At 39.6% G+C, this 16,392-nt stretch overlaps 1 protein-coding gene across 1 annotated transcript in view; it reads right to left on the bottom strand.

The window, feature by feature from the left end:
• Window positions 1-16,392, bottom strand: part of LOC119503370 (ectonucleotide pyrophosphatase/phosphodiesterase family member 2) — a 47,027-nt gene that overhangs the window by 12,554 nt on the left and 18,081 nt on the right. Inside the window, exons 13-24 of the mRNA XM_037795118.1 lie at window positions 16,250-16,375; window positions 16,128-16,159; window positions 15,853-15,980; window positions 15,424-15,502; window positions 15,146-15,233; window positions 14,240-14,409; window positions 14,076-14,136; window positions 13,603-13,742; window positions 12,213-12,354; window positions 11,662-11,739; window positions 9,806-9,935; window positions 8,508-8,661 (exon numbers count right to left, since the gene is read on the bottom strand). Of these exons, the coding sequence (XP_037651046.1) occupies window positions 8,508-8,661; window positions 9,806-9,935; window positions 11,662-11,739; window positions 12,213-12,354; window positions 13,603-13,742; window positions 14,076-14,136; window positions 14,240-14,409; window positions 15,146-15,233; window positions 15,424-15,502; window positions 15,853-15,980; window positions 16,128-16,159; window positions 16,250-16,375 (1,328 nt within the window). The remainder of the gene's footprint in view (window positions 1-8,507; window positions 8,662-9,805; window positions 9,936-11,661; window positions 11,740-12,212; window positions 12,355-13,602; window positions 13,743-14,075; window positions 14,137-14,239; window positions 14,410-15,145; window positions 15,234-15,423; window positions 15,503-15,852; window positions 15,981-16,127; window positions 16,160-16,249; window positions 16,376-16,392) is intronic.

Raw genomic sequence — 16,392 nt, 5'->3', positions numbered from 1 at the left:
TCTCCACAGTAAATCACCTGTTGAGTGTTTGATGGTTATATATTTGTGCTTTAGAACGTAACCGACGTGAAACAATACGAAAATAACTCTTTTCTTTCTCTCATTCACGGCACCGCTGCGCCGTCTGTCCAACACGTTATCATCCCAACTCGTCCCATACCGCCGCTTTGTCACGCTCTTTGGCGTCACTTTAGGATTAGGCAACAAAACTGCTATAGGCTTAGGAAAGAAATACACAGGATGGGTTTAAAACAATGATGTTTGTACAGTGAAAATGAAACTGAATGTTGTGAAAACGGGACACGAACAAACAGCTGATTGTAACGTGAAAGTGAAACGTGACCCACAGGGCACAAACAGCGGTTTCCTGGATGAAAGCTTTGCGTTCCTCCCATCCGCCCAGTTTGTCTATTCTCTCTCTTTAAACTACGTCACTCCCAGCGCATTTTTCCCTGAGCGTTTGCCGTGGATGGGTTTGCAACGTAGTTAATGGAAATACGTTGCGTTTCATACCGGCGCTAAAGGGTGCCTTATGCGGCGGTGTCGAATGCCCGACGGCCGTGACACAGCATCGACATTTGACGCCCTGGGAAATCTTCTACCGCTCGCCCTCTAACCTTGCTTGTGCAATCATGTCCCCAGAACTCTGTTTACACTCTGGTCCCTGCGGTTCAAACACAATGAGTTCCTCAAACGGTTCCTAGTTCTGGGGGAAAGTTCCTGCTGTTGAAAAGGGGCTTACTTACTAATCTTACTTCTACTCAACAACATTTCAGTGGCAAATATTGCACTTTTTACTCCACTACATTTATCTGACAGCTTTAGTTACTTTTCAGGTTAAGATTTTAGATTAAAAAAATATGCTTATATATGCTGCATATGCTTATGCTTACATATAAGCATGATGCATTGTTAAGATAAAACGTAGCTCCACCTTGACCAACAGTAAAATACTACTTACTATATGTAATAGTGAAAATTAATCCTTTTTACCTTCGATACTTTAAGTATATTTTGCAAATACTTATACTTTAGTAAAATGTTCATGATTTTTACTTCTAGTGGAGTATTTGCACAGTGTGGTATTAGTACTTTCATTTAAGTAAATGATCTGAATACTTCTTCCACTACCACAAATGTATCGCCATATCGTACAATCTTTTTGACCGACAATAAAATCTCTTTCTTGCACTTTACCGCAGTATCAATGATCTGGTGAATATATTGACAAACTGAGCTCATGTGCCGCTGCATTCATTCACATACTTGTCTACGAACTCTTCAGTTTCTCAGGAACCCAATTTCTGCAGATCATGAATTGAGGAGAAAATGAATTGAGGCAGACGTGACGGCTCTCATGTTGAACTCTGTGACCTTAAACTTCAATTAAAACCAGTTTAAACTACAGCAGCTAAATTTAGCAGATTTTAAAAAAGGGTTAGGCTACTACTATTTTCGGCAGTGTTTGGCTAAACTGAAAAAATATCTGAAAGCTGGAACCACTTTATTATTTACAAGCAAAAATGTACAGCTGTACATAATGTACAGAATGTACAGCAACATTATGTCAAGCTCCCGGGAATCACCTGTGTTGGGTTGAACCCACTAAATAAACTTCAACGTACCGTGCTTGTTACTAAACTGTGATTTATCATCATTAATCTGATGCGAAATGACATTTACTTGACAACGAAACTGACTGACTCATGTGACCTATGGTGTATAAAGCTGTAGGACAGGACGGTCTGTGTATTCCAGATAGAAGATAGTATCCCAGTGAGTCATGTTTGGAGTCCTGTGTTTACGTTGTGCATGCCGCAACTTGCTGAGGCGATGATGGCTTTTGGCAACAGTGAGGAGATTCCCCATGAGAGGGAGAATGGGGAAGCTCCTGTCAATAATGCGAGCAGTCAGCTGGATTCAGTGTTTTTGGATGCCGCTGTTATCCAAGATACCAAACGACGACTTTTGTGAAAGAGTCAAATGAAGAAATGTTATTGCAAATTGTAGATTTTTCTTCTGTTTGTGTTTCTGAAGGATTAGAAGGGAGAAATGCTTATGAAAAGATCGATACCACTGTCTTGTTTGTGTTTCAAGTATGGAGCTGGCGGCAATAGTGTAAAGACTGGAAGCAGTGGAAAGAAGCTAGCCTGGCTGTGTATTAAAGGGCCAGTGTGTAGCAATAAGGGGTAAAAAATGGAATATTTTTTTTATTTTTTATGTAGACAAACATTTTTTTTTAAAGGGACTGTTTGTAAGAATCAGAAATGTCTTGTTAACAGCGACACCTTTGGCCATTAACTCAACGAAAGTCAGCGTCCTGTTGTTCGCGCTTGTGCTCGCTCTACATAGACATGAACGAGCATCGCTCAAAACAATGAGGCGACACACGTCAGCTAAAAGCACAATATCACTCTATATTTCAGCTGCTTGGCAGTAATGTTAGCTGACCAGACGAAGGTCTCTCCATGAATCAATGCTGATCCTAGTGTTGGCTTTTCCTGCCTCAGCCTCCCGACCGTGGCCGGAGGGAATAGGGGAGACGCCGGAGTTTTGGTCGGAGACGATAACGTTTCTCTCTGCAGAGCCCCGTCACTTCACAAGACACGGGAAACCTCTGTTGGTCTGGAGGAGCTGCAGCAGTTATTTCTGCACAAACGTCCACTGTACATTCACTAGATATTCTCAGAGCTAAACTAACTCTTCTGCAGTGTGGAGTGTGCGTGCATGCACGTGAGAGTGAAGCGAATGATCGAGAAGGAGCATGGTGTGTGAGTGAAGGCATGCAGAGGAGCAGAGTAAAGCAGAGACTCCGGCCCTGGACACCAAAGTTACGGTCTCCCCCACGTCCTCCGACTGCGGCCAACACTGTTTAACAGACGGGCTTCACTAGATAGAACTTTGCGGTTTTGGTGCTTCCGTGTAGTTTGTGTTGGAGTCTGAGTCTGAACAGCGTAGCCACACGTGAGCGCGCATGGGACACCGACCCGCAATGATTTATATGTGTAAGAAGTTACAAACAGTCCCTTTAAGACCTTAAAAAATGGGAAGATTTCAAAACCAAAGCGGGGGGTCTGTGGGTCCTCCCCTCAGAGACTTTGTTTCCTGCATTCTGGTGACTTTAGAAGAGTGGAAATAACAAAATAATACATACACTGCAGTTTTAACCTAGATGGGGAACCCGAAAACATAATGGCTGTTGCCGGCGTGGAGGCATAAAAACGGATGCACTGACCTCCGTATTGGTTAGGTCACAAAAACTGTACAAGATAGAAAGAAGAGACCTGACTCATTTAGAAGAGTCTCTTTAGTTTTCTGTAAACACTAAGTTAATCACAGAGTCAAACTCTGAGGTGAGCCTGAAATTCTCCATAGTTGAAGAGTCCAACATTGCTGAACAGTTTATATTTAAAGGGAATGTGCGTTTTGGCTTTCCTTCAGCATGAATTGGCTGTTTATCATGCTCATAACAGCTTAATGGGTCTGCTGAAAACATTAGAAAAACATCCATTCAAAAGGCTTTTAACAAGCAGGGCTTGTCCCGAGCAGAGAAGATTAAATTGTGATTGAAATCATCCTTAATGTCTGAAAAAGTATGACTCAGAGAGTGTGTCATGGAGAAAGTATCTGATGGATCCTCTCTCTTCATGGCCTCTCTAAATAAATCGTTTCCCAGAAATGTTTTCACCAGACAGACTAGTCACGTTCTGCTTTCTCTTTTTGGCAAAGTAAAAGTAAAAATACGATGTGGGGAAGCACATTGTCTGTGTTTGAACGGTCGTTACTAGGCGTTCAGAGACCTCAGACGAAGGGAAACTAAAACATCTTTGCTGGAATAAAGCTTGGGCAAAAGAAAGGGAGTTCCCAAAAGTTGGGGTTTACAAATTAAGCTCACTTAAAGACCGAAAATTTGTGATTCATCCAGGTGGTAAACCTAAATTACAGCCTTCAAAAGAATCCCCTCAGAAACCTACGAGTGACGTCACATGTGCTTCGTGCAAGTTTCCTCCAGTGTGCAGTGAAAGCAGCCAGAGATGAGAGCTTAAACATGACTTATGCTGCACAACAGCATGTTTTATAGTCTTCAAAGAAGAAATTGAACATTAAATAGGTATCAAGGCAAATAAATTGAAACAAATAAATGAATGAATAATAATTAAAGCTGCATTATATGATGTTTTGGTTACTTCGGGGCAGAAGAACACATTTGATATGATTTTAACAATCAACCAAAACCAACATTAAAGTATATACTATCAAGTATCGTATGTGCATCATAGCCTGATATATCTTCTTCCTCTATGCTACAGAGCGCCACTGTTGTCAAAATCTATTAAAAACACATCAATGAGCCACATTTTTGCACTAGGTGACATGTTCCTTCATTACCAGGAACCATACACTGTATACAAGAAGTGGACGTAGTCACCGTGGCGTCATCCATTGGTTTGTGAACTACGGGTTTGAAGCCTCGAGTTTGGCATTTTGGCCGTCGCCATCTTGGTTTTTGGCCGTGGCCATCCTCAAACAAAGTCCTCCGGCAAGCGGGAGAGCAAATAGAATTTTTAGCGCAGTGAAAATGTTGTTTTTGAAAGGCTAAATGCCAACAAATGTGGATTGAAGCAGAATATTTCGTTAGTTAAAGGGACTGTTTGTAAGAATCAGAAATGTCTTGTTAACAGCGACACCTGTGGCCGTTAAGTCAACGAAAGTCAGCATCCTGTTGCTTGTGCTTGTGCTCGCTCAACATAGACATGAACGAGCATCGCTCAAAACAGTGAGGCGACACACGTCAGCTAAAAGCACAATATCACTCTATATTTCAGCTGCTTGGCAGTAATGTTAGCTGACCAGACCAAGGTCTCTCCATGAATCAATGCTGATCCTAGTGTTGGCTTTTCCTGCTGCAGCCTCCCGACCGCGGCCGGAGGGAACAGGGGAGACACCGCAGTGTTGGTCGGAGACGATAACGTTTCTCTCTGCGGAGCCCCGTCACTTCACAAGACACGGGAAACCTCTGTTGGTCTGGAGGAGCTGCAGCAGTTATTTCTGACCAAATGTCCACTGTACATTCACTAGATATTCTCAGAGCTACTAACTCTTCTGCAGTGTGGAGTGTGAGCGCATGCACGTGAGGGTGGAGCGAAAGAGCGAGAACGAGCGCGGTGAGTGAGTGAAGGCAAGCAGAGGAGCAGAGGAGCAGAGTACAGCAGAGACTCCGGCCCTGGAGACCAAAGCTACGGTCTCCCCCGCGTCCTACAACCGGCTTCACTAGATATAACTTTGCGGTTTTGGTGCTTCCGTGTTTTTTTTGTTGGAGTCTTGTCTGAACACCGACCCGCAATAATTTATACATGTAAGAAGTTACAAACAGTCCCTTTAACAAATGTCCAAAACAAAATGTCCAAACTCACGAAAAAGCGTTTTAGCTAACCGTTGTCGATCTAAAATGAAGACAGATTCAGCAACTGCATGGCTTATTTCTCACCTTAAATGATTTCAGAAACAAATTTGGTGAACTTTTTTTGTAATATACGAGAAAAAAAGTTTCCAAAATGTTTGTTCCGGTTTTTAAGCTGCAGGAGCAGCAGCCCACGAGAGAAAGCTTTCGTCAAATCAAGTTCCTGGTGTCTAGTGGCAGCCCAAAAACGCCCCTGTGGACACGTACCGTGACTCCCAGCGCTGGGGTTTGTGCGGGCTGGATTCTAGTTGCTGCGGCTGCTGCTGAGTGACGACCACTCTCCTCCTGGCCGGGTGGTCTCCTGGCCTCGGGGAGGAGGACACGAAGCTGCGGGTCGTTTTCTCATTTCTGCTCACTTTGGATTTAATCCCATAAACAAACTATCAAACTATCAGTGTCACAGTAAACACACAGACGGCTAACGTAAACTATAGGCCAACGCCACACGTGAAGAATATAAGACAGCCTGTAAATATAGATTGATGCCTGTAAATATAGATTGTATGGAGGTGAAATGATGCCCCCTATTTGTTTGGTGCATGTGGCCAGATGTTACACACTGCACCTTTAACAATCAAGAAAGAATAAATCCCACTACACTTCTGAATCATGAATGAAACTAAAGAGTCTGGGAAGATTAACTGAATTGTTCTCCACTGGTTAGCACACTGGAAAATAATGTCCCACTTCAACTTAATGTTAATTGTTGAGGTGTTAGTGTTTTTATGTCTATGCGTCACTGTTGGCAAGAATTTACTACAACTGTTCCAACCATGCAGATCCAGCTTCTCCTTTTTTGGTTGACTTTTGGCATCACGAGACGTCTTTCACATGTAGGAAACCCACTTTGACTCACTATGGTTACTATTTCTGTCAGTAACAGTCTTGTTTCTGTTGTTTAACATGAGTCAGTTTAAACTGATGTCCAAATGTTTGTGGAGGTGCAAGATGACAGTCAGATCAGTCATCAGTCATGCACACTAACATGATGCGTGGGATTGAGAAAAAGTCCCATAAATCATAAAAATTTGTGTTTTCTGGACATTTGAAAGTCAATTTATTAGTCATCAAATTACCTTCATATCCGGCTTGTCTTAGTCAGAGAAAAAAAATCAACAAAAAATGTCCAAAAATATTCCTGAAACATACTGAAAAACCCTCATATTTCCCCAAATTGTGCCACTTCTCTTGGTCTTAAAATGATCTTTAAAAGTTTTAAATGTAACTCAAAGAAGAACAGTGGTAAGGTGTCTCTAATCACAGGAAATTTACTGAATACCAAAAATCACTGAGTTGAATCATTGCCTCCGACAGCCTCCCCCAAAAACAAATTAATAAAAGCCATGACCTGTTTGTATGAAATAGTGATGTAAAAGCATTTTTGCTGCACTTGCGTCACCATGAATTTGTACATGGAAAAAACTCCTCTGAGAAAGACCCACATTTCACCAGAGGTCAGAGATTAACAGGTAACATCTGTATGTCTCAACCTGTTTTTGAAACTAGTCCAGTATTGAGGGAGAACACTAAACAAGCTGCGAGGGCGAGTGAGCAACGTTAGTGTGACGTTATGTTCAATAAAAGTTCTTGCTTTTGCCGCTGACAGACTCAGATTGGTATTATAAGTGTCTGACAACATTATGGAAAGAACCCTACAGAGAAATAAAACCTTTTTCTTAAGTTTCTCTCGATCCGGTCTGTTTGTTATTGTGTCCAAATCCCGCTCAAAGAGAAGTCTCGTTGTTAAAGGGACTGTTTGTAACTTTTTAAGAGTATAAATGTAGCGGGTCGGCACACATGCGCGTTCGCATATGCGCGCTCGCGTGTGGCCGGAGCCTCGTCTCCGCTGCCTGCTTACCTTCACTCAGACAGAGCGCGCGTTCTCGCGTTACCCTTGAAGTAAAATTACTAATACCACACTGTAAAAACACTCTGGTACAAGTAAAAGTCCTGCATTTAAAATGACATAGAAGTTGTCAAACTAGTGTGAAAACGTACAATGATTCTGACATGCCAGTGTATTTGTCTGGACGTCATGATTTGGTTAAAAGTAAAAGTACTTATTGCAGAAAAATGTCCCCTGTGACTGTTATACTATTATATATTCTATCATTAGATTATTATTACTCATGCATTAATGTAAAAGCAGGATTTTACTGTTGTAGTTGGTTAAAGGGGAGCTCAATTTGATTTGCAATCGATTGATTGTTTGGTTTGTAAAACGTATGTAAAATGTGAAAAATTACAGAGAGCTCAAAGTGACACCTTCAAATGTCTCATTTTGTCCAACCAAAAGTCCAAACCAGATTATTATTCCGTTTACTACAATTTAAGACAATAAAAAAGCAGCAAATTCACACATTTGAGAAGCTGAAACCGTGAAATGTTTGCATGAAAAGTGACTTAAAGGACAAGTTCACAATTATTCAAGTGTCTCTTCATAGTTAGAGGAGCACATGAATATTGATTTCTGTATTTAATCCTCCTGTTCCATTAAGAGATGCCGTCCTAATGCACTTCAAACCATTTATCAGTTATGAAGAGAGTTGCTGATTAATTTTCTGATAATGGACTGATTAATTAACATTCATATATAGTTATATTTTACAATGCATAATATTTTAAAAATTTGTTTTGTGTGTAAAATCGGAATTTGTAAAGTGACTAGTAGCTGCAGCTATCAGATGAATGTAACGCAGTAAGAAGTGCAAGCCTCTGAAATGTAGTTGAGTAGAAGTATAAAGCGTTTTAAAGGAAAAGTACCTTAAATGTGGACTTGGTTACACCACTTGAGTAAAACGTAATTGGTTACTTTCCACAGGTGACAGAGCTCTAACTCACTGTGTGTCATCTTGTTTCATCACTGACACATCTGGACTGAATATTCATGCAGCTGCAGTGACAGATGGGGCGGCGCTGCCCCCTGCTGGACACTGTTTGAACTCACATTGGTTCTCATCCTATGGCAGAAATGTGTTAACTGGCCTGTACTCACTGTTCTTGTCGTCCTCTTGTTGTTGTGTTAATGTATTGTCTTTGAACTCACATTGCACACTTCGCTGTTGTCCGCTCGGTGTGGCAGCAGGAAGGAAAAGACCCCGAGCGCTCCGTCACACTCCTCCACCGTCTGGTTCAGCTCCTGGCAGCTCGTCACCACCGTGTAGAAGTGAGTGGGGACGGGTGGGCCGTCGGCTGAGAACCTGGACAAGAATCAATAGAATTTATTGAAAGGATATGATAGCCCCTTGAGATATAGCATCTCATTTTCAAGGGGATCCTATAGACACAAATACAAAAACACATAAAACAGCATTACATAACAAACATACACTGCAAATACACAGATACAGACAGCTTGCAGATTATAAGTACACACAAATTAAAAACATGAACAGGTTGTTTTAAGATGAGAAAATAAAGATGTCCTGAAGCAACGGAAAGAGGCAATAGATCTCAGAAACAGAGGAAGATTATTCCAGTCTGATGGAGCTTTGTGTTAGAATGACCTGCGTCCAACTTCTTTGAAAATTCTTGGGAAAAAGAAAAAGGGATGTTGCATATGTCTGAGTGAATATGAAGATGTACGTGCAACCAAAAACTGTTTACAATTAAAATAAACACATTTGAAAATAAACTGAACCACGTGAAATTGCCTTCTAAATTTCAGCTGCAACCAAGAAGACGGGCTGGTCAGAGTTACATATACGGCAAATTATTTATTTGTTTGATTATAGAGAGAATTGTACATTTTAAAATCACAATACTTTGTCCTGATGATCTATTAAAATGTACAGCAATATATTGCTGCCACCATGACATAAAATATTTGCTATAACGAAGAGATTTTCTTGTTTTCACAAGATCCTTTATATGGAAATAATCTGTATTTATTGCATCTATTTCGTGCAAAATTAACCCCTTACAGTGGAACAATGGACTGAAAGACTGAGACAGGTGTACATAACGGAGGTGCAAATGAAAATATGTTTGTGCAGAGATGGACATCTGTAATCTGGCTAGTTGTATGTTCAGTATGTTTCTTGTTACTTGTTGTTTATAGTGTTTTTGTTATTGTCGTATGTACAGTACTTTTCTGCCATGCTTTTTTTTTGTTTTTTATGATGCACCAGAATTGTCCTCCACTCCGGGGACAATAAGATGAATTGAATGAATCAACTTTACCTTGACTTTATCAGATCAAATTGTAACATATGTTCTGTTTTAGCTTCTCAACAGTGTATTTATGATGTTTTTTTTCTCATATGGGACTGGAATAATGTTATTATTGTTTATCAGGCTGTCAGTCACAGGTGATACTGCACTGGTAAAAGCTTGAAGACCTACTCTTTTATCGTCTCTGTGGTGTCTCGGAGGCCGTCGTAGTTGTAATCGAAGATGGGCCCGGCGAGAACGTTGATGCCGTTGTTTTCCTCGGCGTAACGCCTCAGCAGCCCCTGCAGGTAACTCCACACTCCTGCAGACAGAAAGAAAAGGGATCAGATGCTACTGAGCAAAGCAAATACTGTGCTTTTGATCAATCTTTGTTCAACCCGATTCACATCTGGTGTTAAGACATCTGGATCAGGGAAACCACATGTGCTGACCATTTTATACCGTTTCATTTTGAACAGATAAAAATGTGTGATTAATTTGTGATCAAACGCCGTCATCCTGCCGTTTCCTCCTTGACGTAACCAGTCATTTCCAGCCTTAATAAAGAAAACGATGAATCCTCCAGGCACACAGTCTGTTGACAGAGCTGACGACAATGATGAATTATGTGTATCTGCATGAGACAGCGGGTCGGAGAGGGAGAGCGTGTGTTTTGTCCTGATAAGTCCTCTCTTTCTACAGAAACAATGGGTATCAGGCCGTCCTCGCTCAGACCTGACATCACCACATTTCTGTCTCTTTGTCTCGTGTGATACGACAGGACGCCGTTGATGTACACGAAGACAGAAGGGACACATAAATCTGATTATCACAGACAGCTGAATGAGGCAGGAATAACTTAAAATTCTTGACAAAAGACCTGCAGAAAAAAAGATTTCCTTTTAATTCTGATGTCAGAGGATTCAGGTTCAGGCTGTAGCTTGTAGTTTTGTTACAGACACACTCCCTGATTTTGGTACAAAACCTAAAAGAGCCACAAATCTCCACATTTTCTAATTTTCTTTTTCAAAATAAAACGTACAACAGGTCTAACATGAGGATAAAGTTTGATGCACACCGATGTCAGCATTATGTTCATAAAAGAACACAGAAAGAACTATGGAGGACAGAACCTGCCAAAATCAAAAATAAATGAATGAATAAATAAATGATTCGATAAATAAATAAATATGTCTTTAAATGTAGCAAAAATAATATTAGAAATTAATGCCATTAATTAATTGATAAAATGTGACATAAATTTATATTTCTGTTTTAATTTGCTTCTTTATTTATCTTTATAATAATTCCATTATTTATTTACTCTTCTATTTATTTATTTTTTTTTATTATTATTTTAGAATAGAGAATAGTTTTTGTTATTATTATTATTATTATTATTATTATTATTAATAATAATAATAATAATAATAATAATAATAATAATTTCTGCACGATTTCCCTTTGCATTTCAACCTTTATTCATTTCCCCAGGCTTATTTATTTCTGTATTCTTTTCTTTATACATTTCTTTTTACATTTCTTTATGCATTCCTGCCTCATAATGCAAATGAGGGGGCTGTTACTAAACAGCGTCATCTTTAACATAATAACACTACCTTAGGAGCAACGAAATTCAGACGGCGGCTAAATTTGTGACTTGAATCTCAGAGAATATTCATTTTTTTCATGTAAATTTGTTATTTTAATCTCAGAGAATATCTGAGTTTTTCCTGGTAAATGTACAACTTTAATCTTGTAAATTCAGAGTTTTTACTACGAATATTACCCCCTCCCCCAGCTCTGTAATCTATTTATTTCTTACCTACAGTGGCCCTAACACACTGTCATAATATTCAGTTTAACTAACGGTTCACTGATTTATTTTATCTTCCCTTTTTAAGACTTTTGGTTTAGCTTTGTCAGTTTCTGGTCTTAAATTTGTATCTTGAAAGATAAATGACTTACTGCTTTGGTCCTCCAATAAGATGATTCCATCACTAAACAGTTATTAAAACTATTTAAGGTGTAACGAAAATGTGACTCACTCTTGAAGGCCGGGTACATGGGGACGATGTTGGTGATGAGCGAAGCGTCGTATCTGGACTCCGGAGACGATGCCAGCTCTGTCAGACAACATCAAACAACACACATTACTATTTACATGTTGAAACAAGAGCTTATCAATCGTCAATCATAGAAACATCACGGAGAGGCGGTGAGAGAAAATTAAAGCAGAATCACTGTGGGAACCAGATGTGAACAGGTTCACGGCTCACATCTGGTTCTAACCTGTAAATCTTGTTAGTCTCAGTTTGTTCTGTATACTGTTGCAGTAACGGCTACTAATAACTAAATATAAAATCACATCAGTAGAACAAATAGCATCACATTATTACATAACTACCTGTTATTATTATGTGCAAATTATGAGGTGCAACAACAATTGGACTCTGTAATAATACATTTTTTCCACGATCTTTTCCTGAACCTAAATAATTACGTTTTGTTGGCTAAACCTATGTTGTTTCCTGTGAAGACGAAAGTGGCGGGATATTTGTGCATTGTAAAGTAAACCGTATTAACACTGCAGGTTTACCTGAAGGGAAGAGGTAGCCGTGGGTGAGCTGGTTGTTCTGGCTGTAGGTGGTGCAGCTCTGACTGTGATCAGCTGAAATTCTGGAGTCGACTCGGACACACTTAACACCGGGGGACACCTCCGGAACGGGAGTCATGTCCTCCTGAGAGACAAAGAGAGAGAAGTGGACAAAGATATATTTTACATATGTTGTTTTCATTTATATAGTTTTGTGTAGCTGCTGCTGTTGATCTCGTTTAAATATATTCCTGTGTGATAAAGGATGGATGAAGACACTGATGTAAAATGCAATCTGCAAAAAAAAGACATTGAATGACTGCAAACATGAAAGAGAGGTGAGTGTGACCCTTAAACCCTTTAACCCTTTCACAGTGTTTTCAGCTCATGAAAGTTAGTTGTATAGTTTTGGTCGCCTTAGAATTTCTTATTCAGCGTTCGGTTGTACTTAACTCCGTCCTCTCGTCTCACTTCTGGTTGCAAAAAACCAAGATGGTGACGGCCAAAAAGCAAGATGGTGACGGCTAAAAATACAGTCTCTGGTTTCTGGGGCCTGTGTGTGTTTTTGTGTAGGTATTCATGCATGATGGTGTGTATTTATGTGTGTGTGTGTGCGTGTGTGTGTGTGTGTGTGTGTGTGTGTGTGTGTGTGTGTGTGTGTGTGTGTGTGTGTGTGTGTGTGTGTGTGTGTGTGCGTGTATGTGTGTGTGTGTGCGTGTGTGTGTGTGTGTGTGTGAGCAGCTGCACCTTGTAAAGCTGCAGCATGTTCCTGTAAACACGCCTGTTCAGAGTCAGAGTCACAGAGTCTGTGTGTTTACTGGTGTTGCTGCACATGTTCGTGTTAATGTTTGTGCAGCTCCGTCATGTTCTGCTCCGACACAAACACACGGTCACACATTATAAACAGGAACATGTAATGCGTGTCAGTGACACGGCCTGACGCCCAGTTTACGTACATGAACGACTGAGAGTCAGGAGCTGAGGGAGGTCAGGGAAACAAATCACGACTCTCTGGACTCACAGCGCAGCATGTTAGCGTTTTAAACTAAATACCTGCCTTCCAAGTTGTAGTTTATTTTACTTTATTTCAGTGCTCCATGAAAAATCAACTTGTAAAGACTTGAAACTTGAAGATTGATAATCCATCACAGTCGTTTTGGGGTTAAATGTGTTATAATCATGACAGATTTCTGAAAACAGAGCCATGAGGAGGAGCAGAAGTCTCTCTCAAAACACTTGAATTACAATATGCTGAAAGGTTATTATGGGATGTTTTGCCCAATGATGCCAAGAATATACTGCCAACTCCACATTTTAATGTAAAGCATATTACAAAATAAAAGAATGATACAGTAAAGATTACAGAAAAGCATGTAAAAGATATAATGTGTACCTGTCGTGGCAGCGTGTATGATGTCCACAGAGGCATGGCCAGCTCTTTGCTGTACCCGCTGATGAACTCCACATGATGAAGCAAACTGTACTGAGTGTCAAACATCACGGCTGGACGACCAAACGGGATGTGGGTACTGTCTGCACACACAAAGCATCAAATGAGTTTTACTCCAGTATTATTTCATCACTAATATCTGCTCTAATCACCCTACTCCTCTACATGATCAAACGCTGCCACACAGTGGAAACTGACAGGAAGTAGAAGCTGAAATAAGGCTCAGTTTTGCAGTGAAAACTCAATGACTCTATGTTAAAATACAATGATATGTGACGGGTAATTAGGATGAAATACATTCAGTCATTCCTCTTATGCAGCAACATTTCTGTCCCCATGAATTACTTCCACATATTTTCTTTAAAATGTACTTTATCCTATCCTTGAAAAGAGGCTGAAATGTGAGAGAAACCTACTGTAACTGTAGACTCCATCTGGAGCAGGAGTGAAGGCTTCAATGATCTCCTCCACTTTGTTCTGTAAAAGAAAAAAACACAGATTCAGCGAACGGATTAAATATTGATTAATGCAGCTTTCATTTTGGGTTATTTTGTTGGTGATATCACCGTCCCGCTCTGACCTCATCCTCACAGCTGCAGCCCAGGTCGTGGGTCACAGCGTCGGAGTCGGACGCCGGTGACGGTGATGTCACTTCCTCTGGCATGCTGGGTTGGTACGGAGGATCTTTCAGCATGTCGTTCAAGCTGCCGTACGTCCCGTTGTTAGGGGCCGGCTTCAACCCCAACAAGTCTGAGACAGAGAGAGACGCAAAGATAAAACATCATTCATATTTTTATTTTATTTTTTCATTTTATAATTTTTTATTTATTTTTACATTTATTTTTATTTATTTTTTTATTTTATAATTTGTATTTATTTATATGTATCAATTTTATATTTGTATTTGTATGTATTTATTTAGATTTTTTACATTTATTTTTACATTTATTTTAATTTTATTTTTTCATTTTATCATTTTTATTTATTTAGATTGTATAATTTTTATTTATGTATTTGAATTATTTCATTTTATAATTTGTATTTATTTATTTGTATTTTTTATTTTCATTTTAACATTTATTTTTATTTATTTTAAAATTTTAAAATTTGTATTTATTCATTCCCATTTTTATTTGATTATTATTTAATTCTTACCATTTTTCTCCTCCCTTGTATCTGAATACTTTGTTTTTCAATTTACAGTTACTGGTATTATATGTACATATTATTTGTTTTGTTATGGTTTGGATTGTTGTTGATATTTTTCTTAAGAAAACATTAAAAAGCATGATTATATATATTTTGCATGTACATTTTGGGATAAACGTTCTTTTACAGTTTGTTGTGTAACTGTTTTGGAGCTCTCTTGACACATCATACATAACAATATGGCCTGTTAAATGGCCTAATTATGACCTGAAGTACAACACTGATGACTAGGTGAAATAGTGAAACCATTAAAAGGCAAAAGAAATTATACACTCACCACACATGACGTTGTATAATTCTATATTTTCAAACTCTGGCACACTTTTCTGGAACTTGAAGTTCGGTCCATGACCCATGAATATGGTCTGCATGAAGGAAATAAGACACGTACACATTAAACCCAGAGAAATATCATCCTAATCAGTAGAAAACCTGCATTCAAATCAGCTGTAACGCAGTAATGTAACCTCGGAGGTGTATTATAGTATACAGCTACAACACAACATATAAGTCTGTAATACAGGAGAGGAAAAGAGGTATAAAACTACACAGTACCCTCATGCTGGTTATCTTGTTGTCAAAGCCATGGTCGCCAAGGAACCAACACCGAGTCCTCATTTTTTCTGGCATTTTCCTGAAGCAAAGACAAAAATATTATGTTGGTTGTTTTACAAACGAATGCTTCTGTACCCTTTAATCAAAAACATACAAACTAAAACACTTTTGTGATACTAACAAGAGAATGAGAACAAATAATTCCTGCTGAGGACGACTTTTTCAGGGACTTCTTTTTCCGTTTTGATGACAGGACAAGTTTCTACTGATGCACCGATTGCAAAATTATGGGACGATACAGATGTTTAAAATAAAGTATTTGACCGATACCCGATGGCGATGCAGATGTTTTGTTGTTTCCTGGTACATTTCTCATTTCTCAGTAATGATGTATTGGTATAAAATCATCCCCAGTGCGTCACAGGTTACCTGGCGATGTGCCACTTCCTCTCCATCAGCAGCTGGACGTCCTCGATCCTGCGGTTGTTGGCGTAGTGAAGCCTCTTGGGTAAATGATGCTTCAGGTACGGCTTGAAGTGCTGAGTCGGCGTTTTACACTGAAACAACAAATATAGAGGTGAACGACCTGACCTCTCTCTCTCTGTCTCTCTCTCTCTCTCTGTCTCTCTCTCTCTGTCAAGTCTCACTGAACAGTTGGAGAGTTTAGTTCACGTCTGTGTTGGGTGTTTCGTCGTCGTACTTACAGTGAGGTTTGCAACCACAACTTTTGGGTCATCTGGAAAAGAAGAATATAATGTCAAAATTAAGCCTGTTTAACTTAAAAAAAAAGAAAATCTGATCCAGTCTGGTGTCACTCCCTTCTTACATGTGGTGGATTTGGGGTCGCGGGGTCGTATCCTGCCCAGCGAGCCGGGGATCAGCGTGATCTCGTCTATGTTGAGCGGGTAGCTGCTAAGAAACTCTGTCCGATCACAGTGGGCCTCCTCCATACCTGAGAGACACAAAAGA

This window comes from Sebastes umbrosus, chromosome 15, assembly GCF_015220745.1.
Source record: "Sebastes umbrosus isolate fSebUmb1 chromosome 15, fSebUmb1.pri, whole genome shotgun sequence".
In the NCBI taxonomy this organism is placed as follows: domain Eukaryota; kingdom Metazoa; phylum Chordata; class Actinopteri; order Perciformes; family Sebastidae; genus Sebastes; species Sebastes umbrosus.
The sequence above is the reverse complement of the archived record's forward strand: the minus strand, read 5'-3'. Positions and strand labels throughout refer to the sequence as shown.